General features: G+C 32.7%; 1 protein-coding gene across 2 annotated transcripts in view; it reads right to left on the bottom strand.

Annotated features, from left to right (window-relative positions):
* Positions 1-15128, bottom strand: part of LRRTM4 (leucine rich repeat transmembrane neuronal 4) — a 792270-nt gene that overhangs the window by 775043 nt on the left and 2099 nt on the right. For both annotated transcript variants that reach the window (XM_054475745.2, XM_063648575.1), the window contains exon 3: positions 13186-14732. In XM_054475745.2, the coding sequence (XP_054331720.2) occupies positions 13186-14732 (1547 nt within the window). The remainder of the gene's footprint in view (positions 1-13185; positions 14733-15128) is intronic.

Genomic DNA, 15128 nt, shown 5'->3' with positions numbered 1-15128 from the left:
ATTTATTCCAGAAATACAAATAACATTTAATATTATGAAACAATACATATAAAATTCATAAAATCAAAAACCAAAGTATAGGAAAAAAGATATTCCTCACCAAAAAAAAAAAAAAAAAAAAGCTAAAAATTCATTTGGTAAATTTAGTGTCTGTCCTAATAATTGTTAATTTTTATAAATGAGACTACATGATAATTGTGATAAATAAGATTTTGCTAAAAAACAGTGTTTTCCTAGTTTAAAAATAGCACTGAGTCCAGTGTTACCACATGCTAGTATAGATACACAACATATTTTTGTTGAATAAATCAATGAAGTGGACCAAAATACAGCAGTCAAATTAAAGTTAGAAACAAAAAAATTGCTCCAAATCACCATAGTCATTTAATGGTATTCTAGAAGATTTCCTCTTAATATGTAGAAGTATAATAAATAAGAAATGTAACTATTTAAAAAGAGAAGATAAACATTGTGTTTTGCAAAATTATTTTTGAACTAAAAATTTAAAAAAATTATTCTACTAAAATGAATGGATAGAATCAAAATATTGATGCCTATAAATATGGACATACATATATATGCATTATCATATCTGTATTAGAATTTTAAAATGAATCAAATGAACACATCTTTAAAGGGGACATAGAAAGGAATGATATAAATCGAGCTCTATGACAATATTTTTTACAATATTTCCTTTTGAAAAATGTAGAGATTTCAATTATTTCCAAATTGATTCATAGATTCACATAATTCTAGTCAAAATACCAAATATGTGTGTTCAGGGAAGAGAGAACGACACAAAAATCTCATTTCAAATAGAAATGACAAAGAAAAACCATGACGTTTCTTTTTTAGTAGACGTGGAATTTAGTGGTTGGAGCAAGAATACTTATTTATAAAACTTAAAATATATTGTAAACTATAATAGCGTTTGAAAATATGATTCTTACATTGTAATAAAGAGTGAATCCTTGAGTGGAATATAGAAAGCACAAAAATGACCTGTATATATTAGAATTTTATGTTAGTATTAATTAAAATATCCAGAGAGAATTATAATATTTTAGCAGCAAAAAAAGAGTTAGTTCTCTATTTTACATGGATACGCTAAAGTATGTTTTAGATTAAGAATTAAATGTAAAAATAAACCTATGGAGGAAATTATTAAAACATAGTAAATATTTTGTATACACAGGATGAGAAAGGCATTTTTAAAGTAAAAGCAATGTAAGAAAACATAATGAATAATGTTATTATTGTTGACTTCAAAGACTGTTTATATTCCACATTTCAAAATAAGAAACCCAGTAACACAAAATGCGAAAAAAAGGTTCTACCACACTAACGTCAAACATGTAAATATTAAATGCTAAAAAAAACCTGTCAAATTGCTAACAAAGAGATAATAAATAATGTTAGGGGTATACGTGGAAAAATGGGAACTCTTACACAATGCACGTGGTAAGATAAAAAACATAAAAAGTTACATGTTTTTGAGAGAGCAATTTTGGCAATGTGTTAAGTAGATTACATTGTTTATTCTTTCTGGCCACTTATTTTCTTTTGTAGGAATCTATCAACATGATGAGGTAATTTAAGACATTTTTGTGACGGTGAAATGAACCATCGCGAATGTCCAACAAAAAAGGGAGGCATAAGTAAAAGGTGACACATCTTAGGAATATACTTTCAAAAATTATGTTTTCAAAAGCATTCCTATTCATAATAAAATGTGAACTTCAAAGTAATACTATGCAATCATATACATACAGTTTCTAATGTGAAATTAATTTTCTCTAATAGTCACAGTCACATACGTGTGCATATGATAGAATTTATGTGCCAGAATTTTTAAAGTATTACCTCTGCATAGTGGGGCTTGTTGATAATTATTTTGATTAATTTTATAAATAACTTTATGTTTTCAATATTTTCTAAAAAAGCATTCATTTACTTTATAACTAGAAAATAATGGAAATTACAATGTATCATGTTAATCTACAAAATTATACTTGTTCATATCTCAGAATAACCTGTATCTTTCTAATCGTTTAGTGTAAGTAGAGTAGAAATAGTCAAACATTGTAGGATAAAATCATATATTTGCTTACATAATTAATTATGTAATCTGTTTCAATAATTTTTTAGTAAAAAACTCAATGGGAAAGAGAAGGAATGCTATCTTCTTTCTAGCCCAAGGATTCCTTGTCAATCTTCGTGTTTTGTTGGAGAATCATATACACATTCCAAAGGAAGATGTTATACCAAAGGTGAAGGGGCAACACATTGGAATGCTGATTTTAAATCATCTCTTATCCTCCAGTCATTTGGGAAAAGCCACACTGTGAGTTGTCAGATAACCAAAGAGATTATGATTTGCAAAAGATAAAAATTTATATATAAATTTTAAATTCCCTTACCTCTCAAGTTACAAGATTGACATCTAAGTAACATTTCTCAGAAATTGAAAAAAGGAAAAAAGAAAAGAAATTCTAATTAGAATACCACACGCCACGTCCCAAAGGTGAGAGGAAAAAGTGGTTGAGAATATTTGTTCTCTGTGGTTCAGAAGTTACAGAGCAAACAGCTACTATCAAATTGGAATCCCTAAGAGCAATGAACAAAATGGAATTCCAGAGTGGCATACACCTGGTGTCAGAACTTAATCACCGAAGACAAGGTGAGCATGGTTACCATGATGACAGCAAAGTCAAAGCCGTGATCAGAATACCCTGACTCAAAAAAGATCTATGGTGCTGACTAGTGGATCATGGTGTCCCTAGAAGAGAAGTACGTAGAAATCCATTAAATTCGTACTTGATCTGCATAAGTGGAAGAGTTCTAGCTCAAGTGAACAGAAGTCTGATTTGAATCACCAAAATAGTCATGATCCCATAATCAATTCCCAGACTTGAGCCAGTGTACAGACCCAGAATCCACTGAATGAAAAGGCAGACAGGTCCCCTTGAGGAAGGACCCTGCTATACTATGAAAAATGTATACTGTTAAACTTTCCCCCAGCCTTCTCCAGCGAGATCTATAACTATTTTCTAAGGTGACTGTGTACTGGGGAATGTGAAGTAATCAGGCTTTTGGGGATTACTCGATACAAACTCTGAAGTGACACGAATTCTTGGAGATCCAAAACATCCCTGTGATCCTCCAGTCAGAGTAAGGGCTCGTGGAGGACAAGTGATTAATGGAATTTTAGCCCAGATCCATCTCACAGTGAGAACCCAAGCCGTGTTATTTCCCTAGTTCCATAGGACATAATCAGAATACACATACTCAATCACTGGCCGAATCCCCTCATTGGAATAATTATGCTTTACGAATCACAAAGAAAATCATTTGTTTTCTCAAGCAAATGTAACATTATTATTTTGTCTTTTTTGTCTTTATGGGGTTTGTTTTTTGTCAGTGGTGCCCTCTTTTATTTCATAGCACACAATCATATCATGAGAAATAGTCCACTGAAAAACTTAGAAAGAAATGTGTTTCAGTTTAAAATATATTACACTATGGGGACAATAATAAGAATGATGCAATACATATTTCTACAAATATAAGAGCTTATACTTAACCAATATAAATACTTATACACAAATTATTAAATTATATATAACACACATATATACGCACTAGAGCAATATCAATTCTTCTTTAAATCACTTACTAACTTCTGAATTCAAAAGGAATATTTAATGTATTGTTGAAAACTCCCACTTGTGATGTGTGATGCATAAACACCTGGGGAATGAAAAAACTTTCTAAGGCTGGGCCACAGCGGCTCATGCCTGTAATCCCAGCACTTTGGGAGGCCAGGGAGGGCAGATCGCCTGAGGTCAGGAGTTCAAGACCAGCCTGGCCAACATGGTGAAACCCTGTCTCTACTACAAATACAAAAATTAGCCAGGCATGGTAGCACATGCCTGTAATCCCAGCTACTCAGGAGGCTGAGGCAGGAGAATCGCTTGAACCCGGGAGGTGGAGGTTGCAGTGAGCTCAGATGGCACAATTGCACTCCAGCCTGGGCAACAGAGTGAGACTCTCTATCAAAAAAAAAAGCCAAAAACAAACAAACAAACAAACTGTTTCTGCCTATTAAAATGAACTGAAGTATGATATCTGATAAGATCGGGAATTTATAAGTTGTTTCTCTAACTCCTTTCTTCTTTAGACATAGTAACAACAAAATAATTATAAATGCTGCTTTCTTTGCAAAGTGAATAAAATGTTCGGTCAAGGGAGTATTTTACAAATCCTGGGTATTATTAAATATTGCCAGCTGTGGTACCCAAACTAAATTACAGCTCAGACAAGGGACGGAAAGGTCATGTTTATTATTCACTTTAGTAAAAATGTAACCACAACACTTGTTTCTACATCAGGGAGTATTATAACCATCATTATAACTAATAATAACAATGAAAATAATACAGCTACATTGTATTTTGCATTTTTCAGTAAACAGTAGGGCTTATGTTTAATAATCATTCATATTTACACTGAAGCTTTTTATGGAGGAGTTCAGAGTGGTTTTTGAATAGTACCTCATTAATCATTTCAACAAGTTACTTGGAAAGTTGTTATCCTAGTTCAATAGATGAAAAAATTATATCACAGAAAGGTCAGATAGATATTTACTTGTCCAATATTAGAGAAGTAAAGTGAGTCCGCTTCAAATCTAAGACCTCTTTTTCACCCCTTGATCTAACCACTGGACCAAGGCAATATTTGTCCATGTTGTGGTTTGACCATCAACCTAAAGTACTTCAAGGCTGACTTCTCTGCTATTACTTTTACAGGTCTATAAACAGAGAAGAAAATATCATTTTTTCATCTATGGTGACCATACTAAAAAAGACTCAAACCTAATTAATGTGTATTTCCATTGTTTCTTTAAGTCTTATTAGAAACAATTAACAAGAGTGGTATCAATTTACAATTTTAAATATCAAAGCACTTAATAGTGAAATGAATGCACCATGATGAAATTTATGATGAAACAAACAAACAATATTTTTAAGGTGTCATTTGAAAATAAATTTATTTAATATGAGTCAGTTAAAGGAAACAAGAAATCAACTTTTAATAATGTAACACCTCAAATATTTAGATCTTCAAGAGCAAGTGAAAGAACGTATGTTTCAGTAAATATGGCCTCAGGAAGGAGGGAAGAAGTGAAATGCAAATATAGAATTTATACCCAAAGACTGTTTCTGTTTGTCTCAATAAAATCATCACAATTTCAAGGCTTTGCCTAATGGCATTTTATTTTAAGAGAAGGCAACTAAACAGCAATTGTTATACTTTAAAAGTAAAAATATACAGTGAATACGAATTAAGTAGCATTGTCCTTCCAAAATAAAAGAACATTTGCAGGCATTTTTTTCTATATTATTTGCTACTCCAAAATTAGTGTCTATGTAATTTTGCTTTACGTTAAAAAATTTAGCCCAAATGGAATCAAATCATAACTCTATATATTCCTATTCTGAAGCATATATTGCTTATTTAGATCTTAAAAATATAGTGAATTCTCTTAAACAACTCATCCATGTTTATCTTAGTCTGCTTTGTTAAAAATTAACTCACTTTTTAATTTTTAAATCAATGATATTTGAAGATCTGAACCATGAAAATGTAGGTAAAAGTAAAAATTATAAGTGTCATAAGTTTTGACATTATAGTTACTCTACGTCGGACCATTTTATTTTAAAACCTGCGTCAAAATGTTTACTATACCTTATTTACTTCCACTAGAAGAATTTGTGTTTAAAAAGAAACAAAATGGAAAAAATGATTCTTCTTGCTAGATTTAATGATTATGTTTTTCCACTTTTCTCTGAGGTCTGAATTCAGTAAACAAAGAGATGGAAAACTAGGTAAAGAAGACAACATACCTTACAAGTTATGGTGTACAGACATCCCCAAATTTGGAAAACAATCATACCAAATTGAGGCAATGAGAGAGGAAATTTAAAAAATTACTTTTCTGTCATTAAATTCCTTTTTATGTATCTTCCACAAATAGTTACTTTTGAGACAATTCATATAAACTGGATAAGTTAGTACAGAACTGTGTTTATTAAAAAGCAATTATCCGTCTGTATTCAAAAGCAATACTGTCTGTATTCAATATACATGTTAGTATTTTAGAAATATTTATAGAAGATACATGAGTGTTTAATTGTATATAGCTGTTTAAATGAAATATTTCAAAGTTACTTTGATATTTATATTTCATATCATTTATATAACATTAAAATATTAGTATATTTTATTTCCATGTACAAACAATAATGCTAAATGCCATAACCTTATTGAGTTATATATTTGCTTTTTTAAGCAAATTTGCTTATTTATTTTAAGCACATTTGCTAACTTATTTTAAGCAAGTTTGCTAACTTATTTTAAGCAAGTTTTCTAACTTATTTTAAGCAAACTTGTTCATTTATTTTAACCAAATACCTAATAAGGTTATGGTATTTATTACTATTGTCTGTACATGGAAAGAAAATATACTAATATTTTAATGTTTGTGTTCAGGGTTTTCCTTTTAATTATGCTTCTTCATATTTCTTTCTGAATTTCTTACATTTTTGCCATTTTAAAATATTTTATTAATATGTATCAGCTTTGCTGTCATTTCATTCCCCAAACTTATGTTTACAATATTATAATGTATAGATTTGACTTAAGGTCAAACTATATGACCTTAAATCAAATGACTTTTCTGTCATTTCATTCCCCAAATCTATGTTTACAAACCTTATGTAAGTAAACTTAAGGTCTTAGCTTCCATATATTTTTATTTGTATGTTCAAGAGACAACATCTCAGTTTTGCCCAGGTTGGAGCACAGAGGCTATTCATAGGCTCAAACATAGCTCAGGACAACCTCGAACTTTTGGCCTTCAGCAATCTTCCTACGGTAGCCTCACAAGTAGCTGGGACTACAGGTGTACCGTATTACCTGGCCTCCCTTGTAAAGGACTAATTTTCCGTGGTTATGTTTGTTTAGATTTTAATTTCTCTTGGCAGTGAAAGCATTATTTTTAAACTCCTTAGCAGGAGTTTAAATACATAGTCTTTGCACATGTCTAGCAGCTTCTAACAGATATTTATTTAAAAAGCCAATTGTTTTGATACCTTAGGAAATATTGTGCTTTTTTTCTCAACCTTTCCTACCTTACAGTTACAATTTTAATGGCTTATGGAGTGCATGAGAAAAATAGCCCTGTAATTTATTTTTCCTTTCATGAATATTGAGATTTTATTAAACTGACTCAATGAATGATGGTTCTTCTGGTACTATAAAAAGCAATTTTAATTTTTAAAACATATTCAACATCACTTCATGCTTTTCACTGATCTAAAGACATACTAGTTTTTCAAAACTCTCAGTGTCTAGTGATATACAGGTTGCTTCTGCTTCACTTTGATTTAGTGAATCATGAAACTCTAGAGACATGAAAATTCAGATGAGTCACCAAGTCCCCAGTGAAAATATTACTGAGCAACTCCTAAAGCATCAAACTATCTCTAAATGCAATTCCTGAGAAGAACTTGGGATGATTACATTTTATAAACACAGAAAAGTCTCAAGAAGGAAATTCTGGTATCCTGTGGATATTACTGGGGTGTGTCAAAAGCTACACATTCCTAAGACCATAGACTTCTCAGCTGGGAGTCTTCAAGAGCAATCATTTATGAAAACCTTGTCCGTGAGATGCTAATACCAGCTAATTCTAGAAAAAAAAATGGGTCATTTATTGTCAGTTTAAAATCTTTCCTAAATTAGCTATGTCGGTCTTTTTTTGGCAGCTGTCACTCTTCACCACTACCATTTGTGAATTCTAATGAAAACTCTATTCACAAATAGATTTTAATTGGACCTAATTCAGACAATCAATTTTTTAAAAAGCAGACATAGTTTTAAGTGCTTTCAAAATATCTAGTTACTTAGCAGAATTTCAAAGACATATATGTGTGTGGGAGTGTGCACTCATGTGCTCACATGTTTGTATGTGTGGGTTACATATTTTCCCCTCAAGCATAAAGAAATTGTACGGCTGCTCATCTGGGCACCCCAGTTTTTAGTAACTGAAGAAGTTCTTTCTTTTCTCATTGACACATGAATGTAAGTAGCTCAGTCTTTTTCTCCATAGCTCTTCCTGCTTTTTTAGTTCTGGGAATGACCACAGAGATTTTACAAACTTTGTGCTAATCTGAGAATTGCTTTGTGTTGGGAAACACTGTGCTAGCTGAGTCACTCATTTGAGAGATGCGTCACTGAGAAATGAAGTGACAAGTCTAAAGCAACACAAAAAATGGCAATATGTAGTATAAATACAGACTTGACTATGTTAAATTTTGTTTTTTGAAAAAGAACTTTAGACTATATAGATGTAAGATACTTATAATTTATATTTTGTTTATTTGTTTATTTTGAGATGGAGTCTTGTTCTGTTGCCCAGGCAGGACTGCAGTAGTGCAATCTTGCACTGCAACCTCTGCCTCCCGGGTTCAAGCGATTCTCTTGCCTCAACCTCCCTAGTAACTGAGATTATAGCTGTGCGCCACCATGACCTGCTAATTTTTGTATTTTCAGTAGAGACAGGTTTTCACCATGTTGGCCAGACTGGTCTAAAACTCTTGATCTCAAGTAATCCGCCCACCTTGGCCTCCCAAATTACTGAGATTACAGGCATGAGCCACCATGCCTGATGATACCTATAATTTTTCAGATATGATAATACATTTACCTTAAGGACCATATTCCTAACTAAAAAATCTTGGTGATTTTAACCCAAAATATTTGTTACTAATAATTTAAATTGTCATAAAAATATTTAATTAATTTTGATGGACATTAATTCTGATGGAAATATGTTTACATTTTGTCTTTATATATATACACACACACAAACACACACACACATATATATATACAGACATACATACATGGATAAACTCACATACAAACACACACACATCCTATTTAAATATACAAATACAGTTTCAATCATAACATTGTACCATGACACAGTTGTAGTCAGCCACCTAAATAAAGTTTGTTTTCTATAGCTTTATGTTGATAAACTGTTAATTAAACTCAAGGTAACTGGGTCTGCTTTCCTTAGAATCCTCTTTATATATACATTACGCTTAGTAGTCCTTGGAAATTCACTTAGCACACTGAAGAATATCAATATCTAAAGTGTGAAAAGAAGTTAGTAGTCTACTTTATACCAATTGTTTGAACCTGACCTAACATAGTCCATAAATAAAAGTTGTTAGAAATGGTTTATACCACCCACTGCATAACAGTGAAAGAAATTACATAACCTGAACTGAAAACCAGTATATTTTTAAAATTTTGCTCAATTTTGAAGAAAGTAATGAAAATATTAAATATTTGGAAAATATACACCTATATTGTCACCTTTACTGCCATTTTCCTTATAGCAGCACTGTTAGCACTATGGGATCATTAAACTTTATATTTCAATTACTTAACTATTGAAACACTTTGGATGGAGTCTCTTTAGAGACTACATTCATTCATTTTAAATTTTCACCAATTTAAATTTTTTAATGTACAAACCAAACTACAAACGTTCTTTCTTGTCCTGTGTTCACATTGGCTAATACATAAAGGCCGTTGCTACTTTCAGTTGATAAAACAAATCCTAGAAGAACTAGATATTCAAAACTTTTTTCTTTACAATTTCGAAGGAAAAATTTGATATACAGAATGAAGCAACTTTATATCCCTGGTCATATTTTTTAATGAGATAACATTATGCCAAGCTTCACAAGCTATTTTTGAAAGTAAATATTTGCATTTTCTCTCTATATAGTAACACCTTACTGTTTTAGGAAAAGCTGTATCCTTTTGGCTTTAAATTCTCTTTTCTGCGTACATACTGAGGATGTATGTACTCAGTGAATGATTCAGTTCAACCAAGCACACTGATCCACTCAAAGTATGATGATTGAGATGTATGTATCCCTTATACTTGTGCTATAATTCATATTAATTACTCATAACTATCTACTCTATTTCTCTTTTATAGATATGAACAATTTTTACTACCCAAATTATTAAAATATTATCCCTCATTTTATCAGTATGGTATGTGCACACGGACTTTTCAGAATTAAAACTTGCAAAACATAGAGAAAATTATTTAATTTGAAAATTGCATGCTATATTTGTATGGAGGCTCACAAACACCAATCTAATAATCTCAATTAAAAAAATCCTTTTAAAAGAAACAAGCAAAATGGATATTGTAACCATATTTAGGTCATGGTAACTGAATATAAAGTTAGGTGGAAAGTAGAGTTTTTAATTTAATGCAATTTTTATTTCTTCAAGGCACTATCTTAGAAAATTAGCATTTGGTGCTAAGTTTTCCAATTAAATATTTATGGCTTTATTGGGTAGAGTTTGGTGTTTTTAATATTTTTTTTAAAAAAACCTACCTCACAAAAATGTCTTATAAATATATTAATGGTTCTCTGCTAAACTAGTGATATATGAGACTTATGAAAACAATGCCAGGCTAAAATTCAGCATACTTCTACTATTCCAAAAACATTGTAAAGTTGGGCAAATCACTGCCCTCTCTTGGCTCTATTTTGTAGAGAGATTTTGTCCAAAGGGATATTTCTCAACAGGAGAAATTTTACTCCGAGTGACAAAGAAGTAAGAAGTAATTAGGGTTTTCCCTATAACAATTTCTAAGAGTTTGCTTTTCCTCACTGTTTATATCTACCTATAACTGTAATACAGCAAACATTCTGTCAAAAAATGGGGTGACCCCTGCAACGTTTGTTTTTGTACGCTTTTGTTTTAAAACAAGTTGAAATTCATTTAAATATAGTTTTATAGCACCCCCTCCTCATCCTAAATGGACATATGATCTTAAATGTATAGCCTACTAATGTCCATGTTTTAGGGCACAGAAAGTTTGAGCTACTTTAGTAAGGATTCCATTTTGACTCAACAGAATTATTACAATATTTAATTACATTCTTCATTATTTAATGCCTTAACAACACATTTATTTCCAACAATACTAGTGCAATTTCATGACATTAAATGTCAATCTATATAACACATACAATATCAAAATGTGTTTTTAAACACACGTTTTAATTAAATGAACCATCTTTTAAACTTGTTTCTATCATGGTAATGCCTAGGGTTTTTGACGGAATAATCTGTGAAATTTAAGATCGCTGGAAAAGTTTTAGAACCCCAGTTCTTAAGTCCTGGTTCTTTAAGAATGTTTCTTTCTTCTTGGTGATTCTTAAAAATAAAAGTCAGCATTCTACTCCAAAAGTCAAGAGAAAATGAATTAATGCATCTAGATTTTTCTTTTCTTTTTATGTTACCAGCCTTTAAGAGGATCACAAAATATAAGGAGAACCCAGAATAAAATAGGATGAACTTGTGTTACTAATATTCAAGTATATTGTATAATTGTGGGCCTGCAATAAAAACATCAAGCCTTGTTAGACTTTTATAGAAAATCTTTTATTCTCTTTAATTTTTAAGAGCAATTGCTTATACAGTTTCCTTTTAGGAATTTATTATCTGGGATTACTTCTCTTATTTTCAATGATACATAAAAAAGGAGAAAATGAACTCTTTGAAGAATAGTTCAATAGTCCAAATTGTACTGAGTTAGAGATTATTTCAAATTCAGTGCTTTGTCTGAAAACATTTTCATTAGCATTTGTAGTTAGGACTATGGAAAAATTGGAGTATATACTATCAAAGAGCAAATTATCTTTTCCAACTGTTAACTAGCATTAGAAAGGGCAACATCTTTAAGTACTCATTAAAACTGTCTTTTGAAAGAGTAATCATCTAAAATCAGATACTAAACCATTATATTGTCAGAATTTAACCTCTCTTCACTAGTTTCTTCCAGCAACAAGGCCTTGGTAGTCAGTCTTTGCACATAATGATCAACATTACCAAGAAAAGAACAATTTACATCCAGTATTACTTATTGACAAGTTTGAAATTTGTGACTATTTGTCTGCTCACTAACGTGATCCTGTAAGTGATCTTTAAAATTAAATAATCAGAAACCGGGTCCAAATTTATTCTTATAAAAACAAAAATAATATAACATGGAAGGTACACCTTTATTTGAGGCTGTTACAGAAAGGGAGGATACCCAGAACTCAAACCTCTCTCCTTTTATTTATAAATATTTGTATCACTTACTTTTGAATAAGTTTAACAAGAGTACATATCATTTCTTTTGGGGATGACAGCAATACAGACAAACAGTCCCTGTTATGACTGCCATTTTGTTATTGCTAAATCATCCACAAAATTGTGACCTGATTTTAGTTACCAGGGACAAAGCCAAAGCATGGAATTGAAGTTTCATTCTGATTAAACACAAATAGCCAGTGCATAAAAACCTTTGAAATCGGATCTATATCCCAGTAATTAAAAAACAAACAAAAAAAAAGGAAGGAAGAAAAAGGAAGGAAGGAAGGAGTGAAAGAAAGTAGGAAAGAAGGAAAAAAAAAAAGAAAGTAGCCTTAGGAGCCTGATACAATTACACAGTAGGCCTCTGACATTCTCTTTGCTGGTATAATAACTAAATGGCAAGTAACACGGGTGTGAGATCCCTGTTGCATGCTTTCATTAAAACTAAAAATTTACAACAAAATCAACCCTTGGGAAAATTGCTCTTTGGTTTAAATCTTCTTTACCTTCTGGAATTTTGGTAAACTCACTTTATTTTTAAATTAAGCTGGCCCCTCTTCTTTACTCCATTACAAAAGTCAAACACCAAGAACCAGACAGAAATTTCAGAATGAAAAGAGTTTTGTTTGTATGTGTGTTTTTAAGTCCAACCCCTGTATACAAATTGTTAAAAAGCAGATGTTTTAACATAGTGCTTTATTCCAATTTATCCTTGAATGAACTTCCTTCAAGTTTCAACCATTTAAAAAAAAAAAAAAAAGCAGTCAATTTCCTGGTGGTTGTAATTTAATTAAGTAACCTTTCACACTGAGCAAAACCCAAAAGCAAAAGGGTCATTAATCTTTCTAGTGATTAGAGACACCTCTAGGGCTTCAAACATTTACCTCTCCTTCCCCGCAGTAGAAATGCTTTTAGGAGGATCATGGTTCATACCTCACATTCCCTGGAGCCAGAGATGGTATATGTGCAGGGCCCAGATCCATTAACCGATATATCCATGGTCTCAGAGTTTGTAGGCTTGTAGTCCACATAATACTCCTGTAAAGGGGAATTCATTTGTCTTTCAGACTCTCTGGCCTTTTTCCGCCGCCTTTTCATAAGAGAATGTTGCTGGAGTTGTTTCATGCTGGCTGGGTAGCGTTTCCAAGACACATAGATCACCAAGAGGATCATGGCCACTGAGAGAAAGAGAGCCACACTCCCGGCAATAATTTTGTGAAATGAAACATGCTCATACTCTTGCTCTGTGCCAGGAATCTGAAACCCTGGGGAAGGGCTTGGTGTTTCAAAGGTGGATTGGGTGACGTCAGGTTTGAAGATGGTAGGTCTAGGGATAATCAGAGGTTTCTGGGGAGTTTGGGGCACCAGGTGTGATCTTTCTGTGTTGACCACCTGGACTTCAGAACAGATATTGTATGTTTCCACTGCATCACTAACCTTTTCACCCTGGATGTGCTTAGGTCCCGCACATATCATGGTGCTTTCCTTATTTCCTTTGAAATTCTTAAGCCAATAAAATAAAGGACAAATGCTCCGACTGCATTCCCACATATTTCCAGACAGGGTGATGGATATTAATGATATCCATGCATTGACAGTTTCCTGTGAGATGTTGGTGAGCTTGTTGGAATCCAAATTCAATTTTTGTAAATTGGGGAGGCATTTAAATGTGCCCGGCTCAATTCCTTGGATGTCATTCCCTGATAAATCCAAGTTGTGTAAGGAACTCCAAGTCCATGTCAAACCTTGGCTAATGGAGCGAATCCTGTTCCATTGTAAGTAAATTGAGCGCAGGTTGAAGAGACGTGGAAAATGAGCAAAGTTGATCTTGGAAAACTGGTTGTGCTCCAAGTGGAGCTCCTTTAACTTCAAGAGGCCAGCAAATGCATTTCGGGACAAGCTTCGAAGACGATTGTAACCCAAATCCAAAAAATCAAGATTCCGACAGTCTTGAAAGACTCTTATGGGCACAGTCTTTAGTGAGTTAGATCTCAAGTGCAAAATGATGAGTTTCCGAAGGCCTTTAAATTGTTCAGATTGCAGTGTCTGAAGCTTATTGTAGGAGAGGTCCAGATTGCGGAGATTGGGAACTGGGTGAAATGTTTTATTGTGCAGATAAGTAATTTTGTTGGAGCTTAGAATTAATTCTTTCAGTCTACGGATCCCTTGAAATGCATCTTCATCCACTGAGCTAATGTAATTATGGTCAAGATAAAGCCATATAAGCTGGTTAAGGCCGGCAAACTGATTGGATTTGAGCTTCTGAATGCTGTTGAACCTTAATGATAAGCCTTGTGACCCTCCAGAAATGTTCTCAGGGATATCTGCGAAAGCATGAGACTCACAGTACACAATTTTGCCATCACATCTGCAGTTCTTTGGGCAAGCTCTCTGAGCCCCCGTGAGCATAACAAGCAGCAGTGTAGGAAGTAGCACCAGCACCACACTCATGCCTTTCAGCTGCGTAATTAAATGGAAACCTACGATATTAAAAAAAAGACAGATGCACATTGTGAAGCTATTAAAATAAATCACCGTCGGTTTACCAATAACAGGGGCATTTCCTCTAGTGTAGGAATGGGACAGTTGATTTAAGGAAAATGCATTAACATTTCGAGCATTATTTTCTTCAGTGTTGCATGTTTGCTGCTTAGGTTTCACTTTTTCTTCGTTGATCTTCAAATCACCACAGTCCCATAGAACTAAGAAAAGCCTTTTCGAGTTTCAGGAGTTCCTACTTATTTCAACATTGAAAAGCACAGAGCCTTTCTCACCACTGAATGCTGACATTTTAGTAACAATAATATTTGGCTAACCACTGTATTGAACAACAGTACCAAAAGGAAGTGTACTATGTGCTCCTGTAAGGGCAAAAA

The sequence above is a fragment of the Pongo pygmaeus genome, chromosome 12 (genome assembly GCF_028885625.2).
Source record: "Pongo pygmaeus isolate AG05252 chromosome 12, NHGRI_mPonPyg2-v2.0_pri, whole genome shotgun sequence".
NCBI classification, from domain to species: Eukaryota; Metazoa; Chordata; class Mammalia; order Primates; family Hominidae; genus Pongo; species Pongo pygmaeus.
This window is presented reverse-complemented; position numbering and strand designations above follow the sequence as displayed.